Source organism: Haliotis asinina, chromosome 6 (genome assembly GCF_037392515.1).
Source record: "Haliotis asinina isolate JCU_RB_2024 chromosome 6, JCU_Hal_asi_v2, whole genome shotgun sequence".
In the NCBI taxonomy this organism is placed as follows: domain Eukaryota; kingdom Metazoa; phylum Mollusca; class Gastropoda; order Lepetellida; family Haliotidae; genus Haliotis; species Haliotis asinina.
Window position 1 is genome coordinate 36,070,516 of NC_090285.1, and position 25,387 is coordinate 36,095,902.

At 39.9% G+C, this 25,387-nt stretch overlaps 1 protein-coding gene across 1 annotated transcript; it reads right to left on the reverse strand.

Annotated features, from left to right (window-relative positions):
* Positions 1-190: 190 nt before the first annotated feature.
* Positions 191-25,387, reverse strand: LOC137286959 (uncharacterized). Its single transcript, XM_067819008.1, has 3 exons — positions 24,372-25,387; positions 2,994-3,176; positions 191-1,086 (listed from the first exon to the last, which is right to left on the reverse strand). The coding sequence occupies exons 1-3, from the start codon at positions 24,486-24,488 to the stop codon at positions 922-924; spliced, it is 465 nt and encodes a 154-aa protein (XP_067675109.1). The 5' UTR covers positions 24,489-25,387; the 3' UTR covers positions 191-921.

The following is a 25,387-nucleotide window of genomic DNA, read 5'->3' on the forward strand; positions in this document are numbered from 1 at the left end:
CACACGTCATCGGTTCCCAATTGCTCAGATCAATTATCATGCTGTTGATCACTGGACTGTCTGGTCCAGAATCGAATATTAACAGACCACCGCCATACAGCTGGAATATGGCTGAGTCCGGCGTAAAACTAAACTCACTCACTCACTAAACTCTACAAGTTCGTGTCTTGTGAAGCCAGTGTTCGCGACAGCAGTAGAAAGAACATTTATTCACTCACAAGATTCAGAGACATTCACACATATGATAGACTTGTTAAATCAAAGTTTCAAAACAGCAATAGTTGATCGAAATATCTATATTTACAGTGTCCCGGTTGATATGTCATACATACCTGTGGACCTCAATGCAATACATGATAAATCACTGGCCAAAATATGTCAATAGAAAATCGTGTTGCCATATGCACTGAACAATTCTGAAGACGAGTTCATGAACATACAAACCACAAACATGAAGTTCCTCCTCGGTTGACATAATATTTGGTGCTTCATTGTGTTTCTTCTATAAACATTTCACAAAAACACGAAAGTCTCTTGTTTTGTTTTTTCATATTACTCCGATGTTCGTTTTACGATCCAGGAAAACGATCAGCTCTCTCATGCAAAGCGGCACTGTGTGTTTGGTGAACAAGCGACATACGGACATGGCGCATTTTCATACGCCTTCATATGAGTCGTCTTCGTTCTCATTTATCTGATGCAACGTGAGAGTGCAGCGATGGGGATTTGTGTGTCCAAGCGATGTGGTAAAGTGATACTGCAGCTTTGAGAACTCACAGAAAATATTCCTTTGTGCTGACACAACACAGCTCCAGTAGTACTACATCCGAATACAGAATACAAACATCACTTCGATTGGAAGTCTATCACATATATCACACCATTCCACTGCAAGCATTTGTCATAGAGGCACACCTTTGGCTACCTGGCGACACATTTCACAACCATAGCAGCATCCCATTGATTCAAGAGAATGTCAAATTTTGCATCCTCACAACAGACACGTGGTGCGTGGTCTGGATCCTGATTGGATGTCCTAACTTCTCCACCCGCCTGGTAGCATAAATGTCGAACTTCAGACCTCGGCTAAAAAGAAAACCACTTATAGTATTTGCAATTCTCATTTTAATTAGTAGCATAAATAATGAACTTGGGACTTAGTCTAAAAGCAAACAAAAACATGTTTCAGTATTCGTGAGCGTCTGGTGTCATCACTATTTGCAATTAGTGAGTGAATGAGTTAAACTTTACTTTTCCGCAGCTTTTAGGAATATTCCTGTTAGTTGTTGGTGATCAATAGCCCATGCTTACATGGTATTACCTGACATAGTATTCTGTTTGTTCTATTTAAATACATTCTATGACTGATGAATTATTGTATATCTGTAACATTTCTTGTCACTAAATGCATTATTGTCGATGCGACGTTAAAATTTAACTCACTCACTCACTAGCAATATTGCAGCAATATCACGGTGGGTTAAACCAGTAGCCATCTGGTGAATCGAACCCGGGTCTTCCGCGTGACAAGCAAACGCTTTAACCACTAGGTTACCAAACCACAAGCGGTAGCAATTACAAATCTCCTTAGTAGCTTAATGACAGCTAAATCTAAAACACACGAAAACATGTTCTCCTTTTTCGCGAAAACTAAGTACCACAACTGTTGGTGGTGATCCACAAACGCACATATACTACAGACCGATTCATACAATGGTCATTGCATTTAGCAGACATTTACTACAATTAAATGATATATACTTCCGAGGAATCTGTTTACATAAATTGTGAAAACTATACTTCAATTCGGCCATGTCGAGCACAAGTAACCTATGGATTCTACTGTATTTCACGAAAAGATTACTTGGGAGGAGATCCACGTGTACAAACTGCAACATATCCTTGTCCCTCCAAATTGTCAATAGGCAGTTCGAATCTCCAATGCACTCATCCAAGCAAAACTACTACAATCTGTACTTAACAAAAAAGTGCAATCCCCAAAATTACATGTTATTTAGTTTCACCTACACCAAAATGCCCAATTAAAAGCTGAAAGTCATACCATCTGTCCATTGATACTACCGTAATAAATTCAACGTATCTTCGAAGAGACGACGCCCACTAAGGTTTTAGCAAGAGCTTTCGGTTAGCCTAGTGGATAAAGCGTTCACTAATCGCGCCTACGGCCCGCAATTCCAACAAGGCTTCAGCATGTACTGCATGTACTGTACTACATGCATGTCCCTAGGTTATTGTTAACAGGCTCGTAATGCCAAACTTACTCACATAGGTTTAAAAGTTCATTATTAGTTTTGAGTGAGCGAGTGAATACTTTTATATTTAACGTCACATCGGCAATATTTCAGCCTTATCGTGACAAGAAATGTTTGATGTTGAAATAAAGCTTGTATATTTTATATAAAAAAAGCAGCAACAAAAGTGTCATCAAAGGTTAGTTAAACAACTAGAACATCACAGTTACAATTAGAACTAGTGTGGAAATTTAAAGCTAGTAGCACTATTTGGACAAAACATTATAAATCACGGGTTATCCATCACCAACAACTGAAGGTAGATCACCACACTAGGGACCGTGGTTTTGAGAAAGACATAGCACACCGTAGCAACGTAACAATAAAACATTTCTTTTTTGTCAGAGAAGAAATAATATATATGTCATTACAAACCTAAGTGACGTATAGAGTAACCATTTGCTTGCATGAAATTCTTCCGTCTCCAAACAGAACAACTGCATTATGTTATTGCCTCAATCTGTTTGTACAGACTGCTTTGTCAAGTGTTGTGTTACCGTTCTCTTTAGCTTACAGTTATAGCCGTATATAGACGTAATAGTTTGATTGATGGACGCCCAACGCTGACACTCATTCACCAAATGAACAATGAGTCACCGCACTTCTTTTATTTGTCGTTTTATTTCACATTAGGAAAATAGCTCATACGAACATCAATTAAATATTAAACAGGCTACCCACCATGCAACGAAAACTGAATCCCAGTGCAACATCGACAGGTACGACGGCCACGGTCTCACTATTGTTGCAACATATCATCTCTGAGCACACTATCGTAAAGTCTGCATTGTTTGTGGCATATCCAAGGATCCCGTTGCAGCACCTGTCATTCACTGTAATATTCCTAGTTGGCATCGCAGTTGTCTGAAAACAAACGTGGACACCATAAGCATAACACAATTACAAGGTATTATTTTATCTGGAGAACAAAATATTTTTTAATCGTGTAATCGCTGATGATGAGCCTCATCGGCCTGACTGTGCCAGGATCACCCGAACCCTCTGCTGCATATCTATATTAATCTTAAAACATAATAATAATAGAGTAGAGCTAGTAGTGAGTGAAATTATAAAATCAAACATTGTGTCATAAAACTAGGGTAAGTGGAAAATTAGTCAGTCAGATTAGTCAGTTTCTTTCTTGAAGTCACTTGCCCTGTGGCAAGTGTCTTTTCAACATATTTTTGAACCCCTGCACATACAAACTGAATTACCATTTGAAAAAAATACCATGAAAACAGCGTAATAAACATATTGGTAGTTTTTATAAAGTAAAGCTATTTTGGAGGGGGTCTTCCATTGAAATGTCCAACTTGTATTCAGATGGTAAAGCCGCATTCCGAGCTGAAGCTTCCTCTGTGGCGCTGAGCAATGATCAAAGAGGCAGGAAAGAGATACTTTGTAATCGTACGACTGGCAAAATCCCCTGAGGATAAAGTGTGCTATACCAGTTTGTATCGCTCGCGCCACTACGACTATGCGGAGGTAAATATGAAGAGCTATGGGAAGCTTTAAAGGATTCCGTACGTAACCATGAGAATGACAGTGAAAGACATTGGAGTAAAATTTATGAGAGTGTCGGCTTAAAGTTAATGCAATTGTGCTCTGAAACTATAAATGAACAGGAGATAGTCAAGGTGTCGTTCTGTGTTCTTGTTTCTATTTGCGATCGGACGTTTTAACTTCGTGAGGTTAGCGAGTGGATGAGTTGGGTTTTATGCCGCCTTTTCCACGATTCCAGCGATATTAAGAAGGGGGACACCAGAAATGGTCTTCACGCACTGTACCCATGTGAGAAATCGAGCCAGACTACATGTATGAAGCACATTTATAGTTGGAAGAACGACCAATGATCCAAGATACCAAGGGACGCTGGAACCCAATCAGCCAGTCACACGTTGCTACCACGCGGTCGCAAAAATTGTTGGTAATTGGTAATTATAGACTCATTTACACATTGTAACGACATTATCTCAATTAACGTCGCATCGGAAACCTTAGGGGTTCCCAGATACTGTACACATGGCATAGACCTTCAGTATTATTACCACGACCTCCCAGAAGAATCCCCTGACGCATAGCCGCAAATATGCTGATGCAGCATTATGCAATATGCACTCACTCTGTATAGATTATTATGATGAATATAATTTGTGAAGTAATTGACTTCTTCGCATCATCTGACAGTGCAATATAAAAACTGACCACGATCTTTCATGGATAAATCTCTTTTTATAATTCTTTGAAACACAATGTTTCGGGGTCATTTCAGACCCCTTCGTTGTCTTTCAAAGAATTAAAAAGAAGATTCTGTAAATAAGGTCACACATACAACTTCTATATGCCCCTAGAAGACATCGATATATAAACTGCCTAAATACTACCAACAGTGAGTCAGCGAGTTAATATTTACCGTCATATATCCAATATGTCGTGGTGAGAATATACACAGTGAGTATACTTTAATGAGAGATACAGGGATAGAGAGCACTGTAACTGCTAGAGAGGGGTGTATGGGTTAATGTATCATCGATATTTACTTATGTTCTATGAGTTCCCCATATTTCTCTGTGTGTGTTTGTGTGTTTCACTTTTCAAACAATGGAAAATGAAATTGGTTAATGTCAAAGCATCTCATATTTCGAATATATGTTTCGTGTTTGAGACATTGTTTTTATCCCCGGACATACAAAAAAGTGCATTAAGCCGGCGTCACGTTAAATTATCTCGGCATCTAAATTAAAGCCATTATATCACGTCGTTACTATCAGAGAATCAGTTCAATAGACATTCGCACAGCCAAGTCATCTTTGGTATGCAAATGTCGACATTTATCAAAGCTGAACGCCTTTAATACCAGCTAAACTATTTTTTCCAGTTAACTGGTTCATCTCAAGAGACGACTTTCGTGAACCTCTCGCTAATCTCCCCAGGCCCAAGTAAATGAGAAGAGAGCGGGTTGTGTCATTTGAGACCTGATGAAGCAAAATTGTGTTACACGATCTTTACCAGAGATGCACCATTCTGACCAGACAGCCAAAGGGACATTATTATAAATTTCAGAAAGAGAATTTATCGATTGATACGCGTGTATGCAGTTTCATGCCTCCGGCAGCAATGCCTGATAGTCCTCTTTGACCCACGAGACCTTGCAGCGATATAAGGACCAACTCGGATCAATGGTAAACCATTGTAGGTATTTGCTTTGAGATTTGATGGCAAAGGAATCATGACCAGACACATTTACATCGCGAAGATGCGCGGATGTGATCACACTACAGGCCGCATCTTGGTAAGATTGAACCGCTCATATCCTTGTATATATTCAATATGGAATTAAATTACTATGTCTTACTCCCAAGATTAACTACAGACACTTGGGGAAAATGGTAAATTTTACTTCTCGTGAAGATGTAGGCGCAACATTGTTGAAACTTGGAGTTGCTCATTCTAACTTAAATTTTGGGTGAGGTGAAATCAAGTGGGGTGAAACGTTTCATTAGCGGTTATTTTTCTTTTGTATGCAACTCGGGTTGTGTATCGCGAGCTGCGTGATTCACTCAAACCAAATCCAGTTTTTGGGTGGTAGTGCAATACCATTTGATTTCATGCCTCTATATAAAATGATATATGTCTCAAACGCGAAATTCTGAATCAGAGAAGACTTGACCTTGGTTTGCCCCGTCAACACCAAGCATGGAAACAGCCAATACCATCTATTAACGTCTTCCCTTAGCACGGACGCTTTATCCATAAGATCTAGGACGTGGTTATTGTAGTTTGAAATGCAATGATTGTAAATTGATACTCACAATGTTTTGACAGGCATATTGCCATAAAATGTGACCGTGTTTGTCGTAAAAGGCGACTAACGGGATCGGGCGGTAAGGCTCGCTGACTTGGTTGACACGTGTCATCGGTTCCCAATTGCGCAGATCGATGCTCATGTTGTTGATCACCGGATTGTCTGGTCCAGACTCGATTATTTACAGACCGTCGCCATATAGCTTGAATATTGCTGAGTGCGGCGTAAAAATAACCTCACTCACTCACTTACTCACTCAATCTTAACAGGCATAGTGATTATAGAAGTGGGATCCTGTTCCACGGAACTGCCATGACCGAGACTTATGACAATCATCGCTCTGATGCCCTTGTGATGATGGGTAAATTAATATACGTATCTCTATATTTGATTTTGGCCACAGCTGTATGTTTCCTGGAGACTAAATAATGCGATTACCACAATTCAAAATCTATTTGTTGGTTTCATGAATAAAATATCATGATCCGACGAACATGGGACATTGATTGACACTAATGCATCAGTAGCTCGACATCCTCCCCTGTTTACATACGCCATGACAACATGGAGTTGTACTTTGTGTATCGTGACCCTCGCTACTTGCATTTCCCAGACACACTGATTCCTAAATCTGATTTATAAAGTCAATGCATGGTGGTTTGTTTCTTTTGAATAATATATCATAATGCGAAATCACCTTCCCATGACGGAATGTTTGCTTCTGGTAAAGAATCATTCCGTTGACTGTTAATTGCAATATGACACGTGCAAAACGTATTGGTCACAAATCAGGTTATGGTTAAGTCTGGGGTGGGCTGGGAAGTGGTGACGTTTAAGCTGAGTGTCTGTTTCAACTACATGTAGTTTGATCCTTGACACGTTATGGGTTCCGATCACGTCTCAAAGGATATACTGTCTATGAAAGAGCGTGTCGTGTACACTACACGCCACCGTTGGCAAGTAGGGACGATGATGTAAATCGAAACCTTTTAGCACCAAAAGAGAAACTGTGGATATAAAGTATGTGCACACCAAAAAGACGAACAGGGTTATGCACTGCTAGCATTCCCGTCGGTGCTGTGAGATGTCTTGCACTTTGTTTGTTGCTTTGGTGAAAAAATAAAGGAAGGCGCAGTAGAACAACCAAATACGAACAGTTTAATATCAAAGGAGGTCATGCATTTGAAATAAGTGTGCAGAAATTCAGACACCAGTTAACATCCAGGTTTGAACTTCAGAAGCCCATGCATGTCGTGAAAGGTGACAAACCGAATCGGCGCTTTTGGTCATGCATCTTGTTTGATGCATGTGATTGAGTGGGTTAATATTTAGCGGCATATGGCCAATATTGCTCCCATGTCGTGACGAGAACATTTTAATTTATATCAATATTAAAGTTACGAAATTGAGAACTTAAAATCCTGCCATCGAAGGACAGTAAAAGTACTAGATTATCACAGACATGAACGTAAAAGAGCAAGGAAAACTAAAAGAGTGTAATTAAAAAAGACAATACAATATAAAAATCGGATATAGATCGCCAACAACAGAAGGAAGATCACCATACCAGGGACCATGGGGACGTACAGAACCTTTGCTACCTGTATGGACCGTTGGATGCATGTGATCGTACCCCGTCTGTCGTGATTAACACTCAATACGGGGATGTTTGGACTGACGCAGAAGAGTTCTAAGTATTAAATGAACAATTAAACAAATGTATCCTTCAGCTGGCACACTCAAAACCTAAATAATATAGTTTACATGAATTCGGTTTTGTTGTCAGAATTATCACATACATGAGTTTTTTCATGTCAAACATATCAGCTGAGTGACGCTGACGTCATTCTAATAAGTTTGCAGTTTTTACTTGTCGACACATTAGGGAAGATATAAGCAAGGAACGTGTCAAATTGCATTGCTCATATCAGGCATGACAGCTGCAAGACGTTACAGCAGGAAATGGCAGGCATATTATATAACGGTTTAAGTGAAGAAACTTGATTTTCTACTCTTATAACAATGCTCACAGATTGCTTTCTCCAGGCTTATTTAAGATCAAAGTATGAAGGGATTTGCACACACTTCATAAGGATTCTTGAATCCCTATTGGACAAGCACCGTTACTTCCAACAACTGTCTGGCGCTAGCCTTGTGCCTGGATGGCACTGAGGGTCTCATGGGTATAACACTTGAAAGCCGACCGTCGGCAATGCAATAAAGACCGTCGATTCTAAATGGAGTTACAAAGAGTTCAACAGATATTTATCTGGGTCGGGTCTCAAAGGGTGAGTTTTGAAACTGAGATGACATAACAAAAATTATATAACGTTCAATTGCTTGAGATCGTGGACGAGATACGCGTATAAATTCGTCATATCTCCATGGTAACATGAAATGCACACTATCGTTTAACTTGTACTCTTGTATCTTGATCTGTCTAAATGGACTATGTATAATGTATAATCAATTTGGTAATGATTGTGATTCATATTGATGGTGTTACATTCACGATGTGATTGAAATTACAGCTGTACGTTTACACAGCGTCTTGGGTCGTTTATAAATAAATAACACACACACAGTGAGCATGAAATCGGCGTTGATAACGACATGCGGTATAAAACAGACCTAGCAATTTATCACTTTAATATTCTAAAAGTATTTATATGTGAACCCTTTACCTTGCGATTCTATTCTGGAGATATGAACTGTTTTATTGAAAATATGTGTTTTCACATGGCGTTTTATTGGCGTGTGTTAACAATTAACACATTTCTGTGCGAAAGGAGTCATATATTCACTTTAAGTATTACGGGCGAGCGATTCTTCTGAACAGTATTTCAACTGCAACATTGAAGTTGAGTTCGGAAGTCCAAATTGGCGAAACTCCACGGATACAATCGGGAACGTAACCTGGAATTCGACCTCACCAGCATAGTGTTCTAGTTTGCTTGTTGTTTAAAGCTGTACACAGTAATATTCCAGCTATATGGCGGCGGTATGTCTATAATCGAGTCTATGGGACACACACACCCTCCTCCCCCCCCCCCCCCCCCCCCCCCCCAGCTCTCGTGTCCCCCTCTTGCGGAAACATTGGTTGCCAAAGGCCAAATCTTACAAGAATCTCAACGGCTATATAGGACTTTAGCCTTTCAGACGTAGTCCTCAAACAGGCATGGAGACTATTTGCAACATACAAAATAGGAATGCATTGACATCACGTTAGGTCTCGATATTCAAACCAGAGTAATGCACAATAAAGGTCTTAAGGTACCCAGAATACACTATTTTCAAACCCTTTGACTGCCAAAAAATGTTACATCTGTATGAACGCTATTGGACATGTTCTGTTTTCAATGTCTGAACATTAAAGTTCGAACCAGCAAATATATTCACTAACATTTTATACGGAAACCAGACCAGATTCATGTTTGAATCATTTAGTCAAATCCATGAATATAATATATGCAAATGTTACCACCAGGGACCACTGTAAAAGGACAGCTCGCCGCTATATCGCCGCTATTCTGTCTCGAACCAGTTGAGCTCACGCCCTTTTACAGTACCGTCAAGTTTGAAGGAAATCTCTGTCACGACCTGTGGTGAGTCCCAAGGGACTTCGAGAATTGACACGCGCAGAGCTCTTCCGTAATTGTCGTGACAGGCGAAAATTGTCTAAGGTTATTTTCTTCACTGTTATTGCTGAAGGCTAGACAGGAATGCAATAAGATCATAGTTTACAGTTTTAGAACTATATTGATTTACATCGTGGCTGGCAAGGCATGCCCTCCTACGGCTCATGTTTGTTAGACCTTGACCTTCACGAAATATAGTGGTGCATACAGATGATGATGAGGTTGGCGTAAAACCAGTCATGTCTATACAGCCGTGATCACTCTTCGTTCCCCGCATCAATGATGCAGCCAGCTCACAATGAGCAAATTGATATATGGTAACAATCATATTACGCCGATGTTAGGGACACGCAATTAAGATATATCTTTCAAATATCCATTTCTGTCTTGGACATGGTAACACCTATGACGATGCACGCGAGATGCAGTTCTCACTGTCTCATGACATTTACAGATGCGATGTGGCAGTTCTGTCACACCTCTTGGGATAATTCGATTTATCGAGTGAGGGACTCGAGTTGAGGATGATTCCTCACTGAACGGAGTTGCATCGTGTCGTGTGGTATAAAACTCATTTTTTCTAAAGTTGAAAATGTCACATGCAGGAGTATAGGTCTGACGCAACTAATTTATTCGCAACCTGGATTTCGAAACCAGTTCGAAGCACATCCTGGATTCCGGCCAAGGACTAGATTCTGGGTTTCTCACATTATTCTCACATTCATACATCAGCAACCAAAATATGAACAAACAGTGAAATGGTAACGGTTGTTTCGCATTTTGATCTGTTTTCAAAGATTCAGCGACAACCAATTTTACACATTTAATCACTCTAACATTCGGTTTTCAGTACATTTTTAGAACGCATGCATTATTTTTCTTTACTCGCAGTAAAACACAATTCAGTGCAACAATGTCTCACATATCGTAATGGCAACGCATGATTTGGTGTCGGTGAATTCCTTGAGTGCAATCTTCTTTGCTCTTTAGTTGGTTCCATCAGACGTGAAATTCAAGTATACATGTGCAGTGGATAGGTAGGTGCAGACTCAGCAATGGACATATAGAGAAACAGTAAAATTTCCTTCAAGCAGTTGATGTGATGGCAGCCACGGCCAAGGGTGATGACAAGTAATGCCATAAATGCCATATACATTATCTAATGACAGTGACAGTATGGTACAACTTGGCTGACAAGACGATGTGCAATGCTGAAGTGATGAGGATTAAGAATGCAGATTAAATAACTAGAATTACGTTTTAAATGTCTTCCTAGTTTTTGGTCCTAGAATATTTAGACGATGGCTATCCTGAATAAGATCACATAACAGTAAGATGAGTGTGTGTATGATTCGCAGTCGAAAATCGATATAACAGGTAATCGCGAAAAGGAGAGTACCTTTCACTGTCACAAACACGTACAAACGGAATCCACGGTATCATCTGAACAAACACAGAACATACCAAATATATTTCAAATACGTAACTCCGTCCAACCTCATCTCAGTCTTAATCGTGCCTATGACACGTCGGCCCTTACCTGGCAACCCTTGAACAAGAATGATAAGACTCTCATTTGAATCTTCTCGATCATACCCCGGTCTCTGTGAAATGTAGCTATTAGAATTGCTTGATGGACCTGTTAGCATACTAGAAATGCACCCATCAAGCTCGATAGGAATGCGTGTGGAAAGTTTCTCACACTGAATCTTAATGAAAGGATCAAAATCAACAGATGTGATCGTTTCATTGTTTGGTCTCATTTCGAGTTCTGGTGGGGTCATTGGGAGGTAAATCCTTCATACAAAATTCTGCTTTAAACATTTCCTCTGAAAATTATACTGAATTCTTTGCTGTTTTCAAAAAAGAAGTGATGCTCACGTATACTAAAAATGACTCAAGACTTGTCACACAGGGAAACCGGACTTTGGATGACAGCTGCCTTTCACAGAATGCATATGACCGAGTTCTGCCAATACTAATATACAACTCTTAACGAAAACATCAATATATGTGCCTAGTGATATTGAAACATATTGTCTCTGTTTCAGTCGCTCTCGTCAGTGGTACATGTATAACATATCAGTTTAGCGTATTAACACTAAATTGCGTATTAAAGGGTGAAATAATTTGTCTGGTGGTGCAATGTATATCACGTCATACCATCGATGATCCACTGTTCAGACTGTGTTGTCGAACATAATGAGAAAATGAGAAACACTGCTGTTTCTTGTTGTAGTAGTTGTCGGCTGATCAGGCCAAATGCCACTATGACCAAATCTTCAGTTTACAATACATGAAATCCAATATGGGTGAATCATGTCGTATTTTGGTTGGAATAGCACCGCAAACATCAGCGCACGCATTTACTGCAGAAACTGCTATCAGAGAACCTTTCTCCAGACGTTAAGGTGCCACGGTCTAGTGACTGTCTTCGATCTGTAGGTCTAGACTGAGTAGTATGTTGCATTAGGTGAAATATTCCTGTCTGCAACGCATACGGACTGAAGGAGGATCCGATATACACTCTAAAAATACTCCATGCCTACCTCTAGATAATACCTCATCCCTGTTATCATTTGATTCCCTGGAGGTAACACGGACCATGGAAGCACTTCTCGGCCTACTTCTTGACAAAATGTCGCTTTCTCAAGACTGAAGTAAACAATACACAAAGAAGATAAGATACATGCCAAAACCATTCTACTCCTTGCTGGTAAATCGATATCCACTGACAGGGTTAAAGGACCATGAATCCTGAGAGAATCTTTAATGAACGCATGAAATAAACATAACAGTTACTACGCTTCTTGTGTGGTGTACTTAGCGTATGATAACGCTTTGCTTGTTCAGCGTTAACTTTCTATGGACTAATCAGTTTACGTTTGATGAGCATCACCCATTGGTAATTACCAGGCATGGAAAATATGTTGCGAAGACGTATGCCAATTAATAATCCGTTCAGAAATAAAATACAAGAATTATTGAACCTACAGATTCCGTTTGGTTGCAGACTGCGTTGTCAGCATCCCCCAATTTCAAGGGCGTAATTGGATTTATGCCAGTCGCCATGACTCATAACGTAAAGGCAAATTGTTTAAGTTGACAAATAATTACATTAGCAAAACTGTTATGTGATTTAACCATACACTTCCTACACACTCCTTTATAATTCATCTCTGCAGACGGTTATTGAAAGCGAGTTGTTAAATCAAGTATTAACATAACGTTTCTGTTCCTGCTGTGAAAACAGCATCTCCTCCAGCGTTGTGAATTTCTGATTCCATTAGTGAAACCTATTAAGCTTAATGGGAGACCGCTGTATGCAAAGCAAATCGTTATAATTAACTCTCTTGTGGTTATGGTCATACAACACTTCACAGACAAGGCTTGATGATACAATGGGTGAAGTGTTTGACATTGAGATGCGTGGCTTCGAACGGATTCAATGTTTTCTTATTTCAAAATTACATAAGGGTTTCAAATCTGTTTTTTTTAACTTTCATAAGTTGGAATCTGACAAAAACATCAATTCGAAAATGTGAAAGGCTTTACATTTGCGTCAAATATATACAAAAAAATAAAATTACTGAAATCTCCAAACTGTGAAATGGACATAAAAGCTTACATCAAACGGAATTTGCTTCAGGTGCAGTTATATTTACAAAGTTAAGATAACATCTCATGTAAGGAGATACTTGTATCTCAATACAGTATGGTCCAGTATTTGCAAACCCCAAACAATGAGTGAGTGAGTGAGTTTAGTTTTACGCCGGACTCAGCAATATTACAGCGATATGGCGGCGGTCTGTAAATAATCAAGCCTGGACCAGACAATCCAGTGATCAACAGCATGAGCATCGATCTGCGCAATTGGGAACCGATGACATGTGTCAACCAAGTCAGCGAGCCTGACCACCCGATCCCGTTATTCACTCTTACTACAAGCAGAGCCTGGGTTGCTGAAGGCATAGTCTATCCCAGACCTTCACGGGTCAGTTAGATACTAACAGAACCTTTATGTTATAATGTATTGGGACGTAACCTAGACAGGTGCTACCGCAGTGATGTCTTCTACCTGTTCCCGCACGTATGCCGAACGTCGGCAAGAATCAATATGATGCGAAACATCAAACTATTGGCAACACTATTATTGCACACGCCTATACGAAGACAATTGGCTGTAACGTTAACGATTCCTTCGGTTAAAGGTATGGCGTGGAAGAATTCTACATGACAGTGTGTGATCATGCGATCACGAATGTTGCAGTAATGCATGAACTTTCTGAGGGTATTTACCAGTTCACCATTGTTCACAAGTCTATTCTATTCATGTTACCTGATACACGCGCATGCCTTTACATTACATGCTGGTAACATAATGGTTCCCATTTGCGCCGTTCGATGCTCATGCTGTTGATCACTGGATTGTATGTTTCAGACTCGATTATTTACAGATCGCCGCCATATAGGTGGAATACTGTTTAGTCAGGCGTAAAACTAAACTCATTCACTCACTAGTTGCTAATTCAATTTCACATTTTAAATGTGACTGTAACTTGGCATCAAATTTCAGTTACTTTTAAGGAACACTTCTTCAACTAAACTTCAGTTTTCGATTGCGTAACACACGGATTGTTGACCAAAATGACGCTAAACATGAATGAGTGAATAGGGCATAGAGGTTTGTAATAGCCAAATTCAGCGCGGTGGAAAGTAAACGTGGGTTTTACGCATTGCATCAACGCTATGATCCGAACGCAGGAATTTTATTCTTACCATCATCTGTAGTATAGTACAGAATAATTAACAACCCTTACTCAAATAGCTATTTTATAATCCACCTCACGCTTATTGCCGTCTATGAGTCCCCAGACGAATAAATACAGAGTGACTGCTCTTTTCAATACACGTTTGTATGGACGTATATTGACCACAAAATGGTTCAGTAAAGCAACAGTTTCATGTTGTGAGTGTTACCCCACTGAAGTATATAATGGCGCCAGAGACATGATTCAGCAGCAAAGAAAGATGGAGAGCTCTTCCTGAGTCTATTCAGTCTTCTCAGACTTTAGTCGAAGACGATATTATAAAATGTGAGAGTAATTCCTTATCCTCCAGTTGCACTCTCTCAAGAATGCCACTCCTGGAAGAAACCTCAAGCTTGATGAACAAGCAGTGATAAGGGATTCAAGTCAGTGGTACGAGTATTGTTTGTTCTTCTGGGGATATGTTTGGGTACTTTACATGTGAGAATTCATGTTCTTTGTGCGTGCCAAATTAGAGTCTAGTGATTTGCAAACTACCAGGACTATTCCGACCAGACAGGAGAATATAACGTTTACTCGTTGTCCTTATGAGAACCGTTAGCATCATTTGGACATATCGACCACTGGTAAGAAATATCTGACCCGTCAGATGACCGCCAATGATGACAGCCCTGGTGTACTCCAGACAAGTATTAAATGAAAGTCCCATAGCTCTGTCTTGGGGCAATATGGGAACATCTATCACGGAAAGGAATCGTGCTTCAAATGCAATGCCAAGTATTACATGGAAGGCGAGACTGCCTACGATGTCAAAACTCATGCTTGTTTTCCGTATGAATGAAACGAAGGAGAGATTACAAGTCTAGCACATGTTTAGTGTCGCCAAGTTTGACAAGATCACAGTCGGAAAACAGTGTAAGTGATGTAATAATCGATCCTTTTTTAGCAGGTATAGTGGTCATTAGTGGAAGCGCGACGTTATACTCAGTCTGCAGTAACACATTGTCGTATGGAACTTATATGATATTTTTTTTGCTTTGTCAGTTTTTTCGCTAGATAGATATTTGTGCACATGCTGAAAAAATATAGACGAATGTAAAAATAAAAGTTTGAGGATATTTGTTTATGCAAGAGGTGAATAGCTCGAAAAGTACATGATGTCCAAACCACAACATACATCCTTTCCAAAGCTGTTAGTGGAATATCAAGAAATGTGCATTTTTTTGTTCTAACAGTTTGACAGAGAACAGATGGAGATTGTTTAGGCATATATCACTATACCAAGATTATCATTTGCGAGGTATTGACTGCCACAGGTGTAATATTTGAACAGACATATTGCCAGAACGTAAAGGATACACATCGCCAAATGAATGACTCTTTCAACTGGCCAGACAGCAGACGGTCCAAAAACTAGAAGAACGAGGACCGCCCTCAAGACGACTATCACCTGAGCAGTCCGTCATTGCGCAACCGGATATTCATAGTGGCGTCGTCAGCGTCAACCCTCGGCATCATCACGGACACAAACAAACTGCTTGTAGAGGGCGTAGGGACCATTTCGAGGCATGTAATGAAAACGTCAAAATCGACTCCGTCGATGCTCGAGATGCTCTGGGAAGTCGAAATTGTTCCAACGTTAGTATCAAGAAAGACTCAGTGATGAGATAACTGCTTGTTGAGACTATCCATGTCTGTGGACCATTTGTCATTAAAATGTTAACACTGACAGACACAGTAGTCATCATAGGGCGAAGAACAAGAGGCCTCAGAAAGCTGCAGTATGTCGAGATATCTGTTGAGTTTGAGTAACATACACAACTCAGTAAGCCACAATGGAATACACCTTTCGAAATCGCTGGACATTCATTCCAGTGTCACTTTTGCGTATTTTCCTTTGTGCACTAGAAAGTGAGCGTTTGGGGTCCTGGCACAAAATGTGCCAGTGTTCAGAAAAAATCGTTTCGTGTAATTCACTGGTGAACAGGCTTTCAGTTGTGGCAGATTGTTTCCTTTAAGATCAGAGGGGTCACGGGTGCCAGTTCACATACCTACAATCGGTCTAAGAGGTATCGTGGGGTATATGGAACATCTGGATATAACTGGAGAAGTATGGCCCTATATGTAAACGTAATCATAGTTTTACATACACACAGACACTGTTGTATCATTGTATTTGTACTGCCATTGAATTTGATTTGCACTGCCAATACCTTTGAAATGATACGTATTGATTTGTTACCTTAGCATAGATTATAGTTACTTACCGCATGCCTTTGTTGTTTGTTGGTTGCACACACATTTCGTTTTCAGGTTCACTTGGGAAACGATCGGTATTTCTTGAAGCAATAAACACTTACTCTGCCTCTCAAATTAACCCAAGTCTCAAGAGAATATGACGTGGGCGTCTCCAAATAGGATATTATTTATATTTCTGTTTGACAGTGGGTATATGTCTAGTGTGGAATTTCAGTATTAATCTTTGGAGATCCATCTCGTTAATATTATTACGCTTTTACTAAACCAGGCATCGTCGAGCACACAAAACACAAAACATGCTCCTACTGCATTTTACACACAACCTTTCAGGACATTCAATGATGGTAGGTTCCCCAGAGAATCTGGGTAATCTTTGACATATCCAGCAGAAAGATTGATTCACTGCTTTTCATTAACGTTAGTCGCTGGGGAATATACCTGGTTGGATTCACTAGCATCAGATGAGCAAATATAATTATCCTCTGTACATGTACAACATTGTTCCCGGAAAGTAGCTTGTATAGAAAATTGAAAAGGAAAATTGAAACTGTGGAGGTAACTACTGAACCAGAGGTCTGTCTATTGCCCGACTGAATCAATGATAACAAAATGCCTTTTAAATGTTACTAATCAATACAAAGGAAAACTGTTTTTTTCTACCAAGCAATATGATTTAACACTCAAAGAACTGAGAACTGTGCGTTTTGATCGGAGTTGTAAATCAACGTCGACTGGGAGAAACCTATAAATCAAGTGAAGATTTTAAATGATTGTTTTTGCAGTAGTTCAATCATGTGGTATGGTGCACTTTGCAGATGTTGTCTTTCCCTGCGAAACATTTACTGGGGGTCACCTAGCTCACCCCGTGAACAGTCACTAACTTCTATAATTAGTTCTGTCAAAACCATCCTACAGCAAAATAACTAGATCCATAAATATAAAAAAGTGTCATTTGCGCGGAAGAGCATCAAAGAAGAAGAAGAACATCTAATTTGTAATGCACGACAAACTTCATATATCTTTAACCTGATATTTCCTTATTCGTTGAACCCGTCATCAGGGTTACTGAAATATTCATACAGAAACTGAATGAGTCTTCGTTTTGGTCCATAGACAAACGATGCTTTCAGTGAGATTGCCTGGATAGACTATTATTGTATAACACAATACAAATCCCTGGAACAAAAACAGTCGAAGTGCATCAGCTAAGTACAATGGACATATGAGAGCAGTTACCATTGTTTAAAGACAAAAACGAAACAAAAACGTTGTCGTTGATAATACTATTTTTTATGATTTGTCAGAGGTCCCCATATACATGGCTATGCCTTTAGGACGCAAAAAAGATATAGTCATGCGTATGCATCTTTCTTTCAGTGCGATTGAATGCTGTTTGACGATGCAGTAAGCAAAATTTCACTTCCACGTACGCTTACACCATTTAGTGAAAGGAGGAGCATGGTCTACAGCCTACCTGACTGCTCTAGTCTGCCCATCCCGGTCTCTTTATTGTCTCTGCCCTCAAGAATACAATTCCCTCCCCGAGTCCGAGTCCGAGACCCGCCAGATCGTAGACGTATCCTACCTTTGGTGAGAAAAGCAAACCAAGAACAAAGGACTTACCCCAGAAACAAGAGGGTATTGTTAGATAAAGGAGAAATAATTCTAAGATGCTTCGGTGAAAGATCAAAGGCGCCGACAATACTTTATCAGACAATAATGTGCACTGTTTGCATTACGTTACAATGTGTTGACGTCACTGTGCCATTCCAGTCTGCCCCCTCGTAATTGAACTTGTTGCCTTACGCCACAATGTAACTGACGTCACGATGGATGGCAGTTGCCATCGCCTCGTGCGGTCTCCCACAGTAAACTGCTTCGTCGCCTCCCATTTCTTGGTTTGAAGTTGCATCACACAGCCAACGTCACTGGTGGAAACATTACGTGTATGTTTTCCGAAGGATAAAATGTCTCACAGTTCGTCTCAAAAGTTTACAGAGACACGGTAATGTTTGCGATGTTTACATTCCCACAATGTAATCGTGGAATGTCGCATGACTTGTCAGCTTCTGGTGAGTGAACTGGTCTAAACTTTCGTTGCTGTAGAAATGAGACGGTCATATTGCCTTGTATCAATGGTTTAAGAGAATCACAGATGAAATTAAAATGATCTAGAGAAGATATTTAAGCCGCACATAAACCGTCAACAAACTGTTCATTATTTGTTTTTTTTCTAGTAACGTTTGTCTTAACGTAGGGGGCTGACACGTCAAAAGAACAGCGCGTCAGTTAGCCCTGCGCGAGGATTCTTAATTTAGGTCACAGACACCGTCGTTTGTTTTCTGCCATAGATTAATCGAAAATATGCTTAGAAATTATTAAACACGGCATCTTATAAAAGAAATACAGTTCGTTCTACCACCATGTATAGTGTAATAAAGCACACTTTCGCCCTGAACTATTATATCGTTAAAGTGCTTTAACGATATAATAGTTCAGGGCGAAAGTGTCCTTTATTACACTATACATGGTGGTAAAACGAACTGCATTTCCTAATTCGATACCCATCAGCAACACTGACCAATGCAGATTATTCATAATGACGTGTCATCCTGTATGATTACATCCGGAACACATATTAAAGCAAAAATAACTGAGTTAATGTAAAATAGATTCCGGAAACTGCGATCTTGAGGCATTTAACAGAACCTAAACCCGCAAAGTGCGTTTGTTAATAATATACATTACTTTAAACCAGCGCACATTAAGTGATTACATGTGCATTTTTCTCCTGGCTTTGCTCAAGTCTATACTTAAAAGGATGCAGTGTTTGACGAGTGTTGTAAGTGAACCCGATGCTGTTGCTTTTCAAACTGCATCATAATTAAACTGAAATTATATTATATGTCACTATCAGTTAGTAAAACGGCGGACAAATTAACTCCCACAACAAAATGGATACCGGCACATATCTGATGATGGTTGCATACGAGTTCTGGTTATGTAGAAGTGAGTTAACATTTAGCTTCACAAGGACAATATTTCAGCCATATCGTGACGAGTTTTTTATACAAACGGAACTTTCATGCAAACCTTCGACTGAAACTACAAAGACTAATATGTTTGAAATCATAATTATCAATCTGAAGATGTCAGATATGAACGCCAAACGTAAAGAGATTATCCTTTGTGGCTTGTTTCAACTATTATCATCAATTTCAATCGAAACGTTGAATTGATGCCACTCTCGCCAATGAGACTTAAGGGATTCCTCCACTCCATTCTGAGACAAATCACCGTCCATTTGAACTATGTCCTCGCGTGATGCCCAAGATGAAGCGCTAACTAGATATTATTTCTGTTAAACTGATGGGGCGTTTGCATGACCCGTTGTTCTAATCTTATAAAACGAAACGTGCATGGTGCTGAAAAATACGTTCAGGTAACTGTAGCAGAAGCGTCGTTACAATAGGGTGAAAGATACTAATAAAGGGGCAAACAAACACAACGGATCAAAGTGTTACATTTCAACTAATGTAATGCCACGTGACTCGGTAAAGTGAAGTTTTCATCTGCATCTTATTTTGTTTTCGCGGTGTGTTATCGCGAGTGTTTTTTTATGTGACTAGAACGCAGTTATTGATAAATGCTTCAAGTGCTCAACTGTCATGAAGAGCAATTTGGGTTTCCAAACAGTAAATATTAGTTAGTAGATGTTTTGTTAAAGGTTCACTGTAATGTATTACAATAGTGTCAAATAAGGCTTAATATCACCAGTGGTGAGAAGAGATTTCTTGTTGACAGATACCAGACGTTTAGTCATATTTAACCTTGTTCCATAGTCAACTGTCGTCATGCTGTGAAATATCAAAACCACTACGTGTTAGTATTCCTGTGATGTACAGAAAGGAAATCGATAGCTGCAAGAACAAGACAGTAGAACCAGGCGGTTTTGTTTTCAATTCTAAAACCACTAAAGAAAATCTTGAGATGCATGCAACTGTGTGTCGAGGCACAGAGCAATGTCATTATGGCACACCTACAATCTACATATCTGAAATCAGCCCCCAAAAGAACAGGACGAATAACGGAAACCAGGCCCACGAAAAGTACGTTTATGATATCGATTTCTTCAATCTCGGTTTCTATTCCCAATTGTCTCTCACAAATAACCACTTTATAAATCGATTCTTAGCACATTACAAGAAAAAAACGGAGACCACACATCACCTCTACACCGTGTTTATAAGAATGACTGTGACGCAGCGGCAATGAAAAAGTGAAAATTACATGCATGCATGTGTGCATGTACGAGGCCGATTATTGCTTCTTCTGCTGAACCCAAAAAGTGGAGGACGGACAAAAGTTTCAGTGATCACCCACTGGATGTGCGGCTGAAACCTAGATACAAGGGCTCGTTGGTTTTCCAATTTCACAATTAGATTTTGATACACCGTGATATAACCATATTAAAATACGCCTTCAACGTTATATAACAATAAACGTATCACTCCTTAGTATAGTGCATGTTCCAAATGATTTCTGGATGGCACAATTCCAATTTTCTTCTGTTGTCTACCAAATGCGGGTTCAATACACACAAAACACAATATACACCACGCGGCAATAGAAAGTATAGATCCAGTCTGATGATCCGTAAAAGTCTTTGTGCAAGCATAATAAATGAATACGAATCGTGAGTGGTTTTTGAACATTGGTGGGTTCGAAAAACTGTTGTTTTTCTTCGATGTTTGAACAGAAAATTTTCGAACCCACGGCTACTCGCGTAAAACTAAACTCACTCACTCAATGAATGGTAATTTGTAACAGTTCTCCATCGTATGGTATACTTGAACTAAACATCTTGTTTCGTGTCTTTTAACGCATGCGGTTCATTAAAGCGGACCCATACTTTCACTTGCCGCCTAGGTCATATACAACATGCTGTTTTAAAGTCACACACACGGGATGTTACTTCATTGACCAGTCTAGTACCTACGACGGTAGAATCACAGTTAAGGTTCAGTGTACAGTTCCAGGTTTGTGTACCGTATGCTGCTTAACGTCACATCGACGTTGTATCTGCACATAATCGAGTCTCGACCAGCAACCCGATGATTGACTTCATACGTGTGTCCATACATTGAATTGTATTTAGGCTTGTTGTTTACCGCTGCACAAAGCAATACCCCAGCTACATGGCGGCAGTCAGTAAATAATAGTGTCTGGGCCATTCAATCTAGTGATCTACACAATTGGGAACCGATGACATGTGTCAACCAAGTCAGCGAGCTTGACCGCCCAATCCCCTCTTACGATAAACACGGGTTGTTGATGATTAGTTCAAATCCGGATGTTCACAAGTCAGTTGACGTGTAAGTGTATGTTGCATATCTCTTAAAGCACAGAAAACATGTATTTAAGAAATTTACTATAATGGAGAAAAAGATAACGTTCGTGGCTCTGAGGACCGACTACCCACTTCCGACACAGGAAGCCAAGGATATAATGTCCCTAAAGCCTGCATAGGAATTATCTGTCTGCAGGTTTTATAATATAATAGTAGATCATTCTCTGAAGATGGGGATCTTCTCAAAATAGATTGTGCGCGAGTGAGTTAAAAGGTAAAATCACATCGGCAATATTTCAGCCAAATCGTGACAAAAACAAGTAGTAAATCCACCACAAATACATGTAAATTATGAAAATCTGTACACGAAGGACAGTAAAGCCAACTAGCATATCACAGTAATTAATCTCCAAAACTTCTAATGTTCAAATGCGGACAAGACAGTATACAAATGGGCTATAGATCGCCAGCGACTGAAGGGAGATCACTATAGTCTATACTAGGGACCATGATAGAATCTGAGGTAAACAAACGTGAACTCATTCTTTCACAGACGATGAAATGTGAGCACCACATGAAAAAAAGAGATCCTGTCGCAAACAAAAATCTCAGACCCTGGCAGAATTTTAAATAGTCATTTCCTCATACAAGCACTGGCGGTTGTGATATATGTGGGGAGGATCGGAACACCCACACTCACTGCTCCAGTCATCTAGACCCCTAGTCCATCTAGTTTTGCGGCCTTCAGGAAACAAATTGAACCATAGGCTGGCGCACTATTCAAAGGGTCACTATGTTCCATTATCCATCTAATTCAGAACCATTTGCCAACCAAAGGTCCATCTATTCTATCAACTCATATGTTGTGTCTGCTCAGAATCGGCGAAATAGAAACTCAAAGGCAGAGGAAATGTAGGTAAAAGTTCATGCATAACACATTTCATCATGGAATACTAAACAAACATGGCCATTTTCGTAAACGTTCCCAATGCCTGCAGCTGAACGACTTGTATCATAATCTTGTGTTTATGACCGGTTACCAGCAACGGGGCAAGCTTATCCTGGCCTTCGTGGAAAGAAATTGCAAATATTTCTTTGAAACATTAAACTTGCACTAAACGGCACAAGACTGCGAGTATGTCATAGACAGTATCTTGCTTAAGTGGTAGTTGTCTCAAAGTGAAACATTTACATGGCTCTTCATCTGAGCAGATTCACTTTCACAAACATGTTAATGCTAATGGTTAACTTCTGCTTCTGTTGTGAGTTCGAACCAGTTTTTCGTTTTCATTTTCTTTGCTTGCTGTGCAACTGGTTTAGGGGTGGTGACACTGACGCTGTAAGTCACGAGGCACGGTCTAAGATCATACTAGAACGCTTATAGTACTACTGGAATATGGGCCCATTGTGTTCATGTTGAATTAGACGCTTACATATCTGAAGGGTTCACATATCACAAGTTTGGTGCAAATATCTAGAAAACATAGCACAGAGCCAACAAGGACTTGATACAAGGGCTTGATACTAACAAATCACAATCGTGTCACAATAATCTATATTCCAACTGAGCATGATTCTGATATTTGCATTTCCCTTCGACTAGTGTTATCTGCAACAATTTGCATGAGTCTTTATGTATAACAGTCAGCTTGTTTAAAAATATAGCACAAAGCATCACATTAATATCTGACGGAAATATATCCAGGTATTTTTAAAGGTGACAGGGATTATTCATGACTGTAGTACAGATACACAATTCCAGCATTTCGCTGTTAAGATTAAAATTGGTAGATGTACTTGGTACCAGCTTTGTGCCCTGTTTTGACAATCAACTCATACATGGTGACGTGTAACCTATTACTACATCAGATTATTCATGGTGATAAATGTCTACGAATCCAACATCATTTCAGAAAAAAACATTTACTTTCGAACCGTATATTCAAAATCGGAAACATAAACTAATAACTTGTCAAAATATATCATGAACGGTTGATAATTGAACAGTTGATGATGTTGAAAATAACATCCCCGGCAGAACCTTATCAGCCCCAGGACGACATGGAACGATAAGAAAATAAGGGTCATTACATGCTAGCGACCACTTACGAAAGGTGCCATAAATGGTCAGAATTCGATTATCACGAAAGTTAATGATAGTGGCATTTGGGAGATTGATGCCCCTTGCCTGCGTAACTACAAATTGAAGCAAAGTAAGAACCACACTTTATTACTTACGACATCGATGCCATTAATCCAGGGGAGCAGCAACACAACCCAGAGGATGGAAGATAACAGAATGCTTGGCCAGATCTGGATCTTAAAATGTCTCCAGATCTTTGTGGGATTTGCCATGTCTTCAGCCGACCTTTCGGCAAATGTTTCCAACGTGTCCTTGTCACCTTAATCCGAGCGTTGCAACAAAAGATGCCAATATCCCTCTCGGCTCCCATAAATACATGTTCTACAAAAAATAGGAGAAGATTTGAAAGTTTTCGGAAGGGGTAAATCCCCCTTGCCCCCTAAATGGACCGGCACTTCGCCAGACCAACCATTCCTGTCGCTATATTGCCTACATTAAGAGACGAGCGCTGTTCTTTCAGTCCTGCCGTAGTTGCACGTGCCCTGGGTTATGGTTATCGGCTAGGAGATGCAAAACGTTATGTAGAGTGTTCTGTTCTCCGACGTCCTGCGGGGAAATTTTTCCCCACTCTCTCCTTCCCAGCTTTCCTTGGACCTGATGCGACAGCGATCAATTCTGAATCGAGCCCATGGGCGCACGTTGATGGTTTGATCTCAACATCGTGTAATTAAAAACATTGGACGACGCAGGGTTTCATTGGACGGCCAAGGGAAATTTCCTCTGGGATAGCTTAAACAAACCCTGCAGAACGGGAAACGGTGCCATTAACACCGTGGCTTCGTCGACACGAAAATTTGTTAATGCATCCCTCGCCTCAATCGCACAATATTGTGAAACTTGTTCCTCTGCGTAAAGGTTCCTTCTGTTCCATTTACTATCACAGTTTCGCAAGTGTCCGTTATTCCACGGAACTTGGAAAGAAGATGTCCCTCAAACCATCGAAAGTGTTTTCAATCCATTTGTCAGAAGTTTTCCTTCTCACTCTCTTTGCCACTGTCTGATTTTATTAGCGAGCCGTCTGCCGCTTGGAAGTGGTGCTTCCCTCTGCAAATGGTTGTCTCTGACACGACACTGCCGTTACTTGAAAACGTCAGGCGTCAAACCAGGCCAG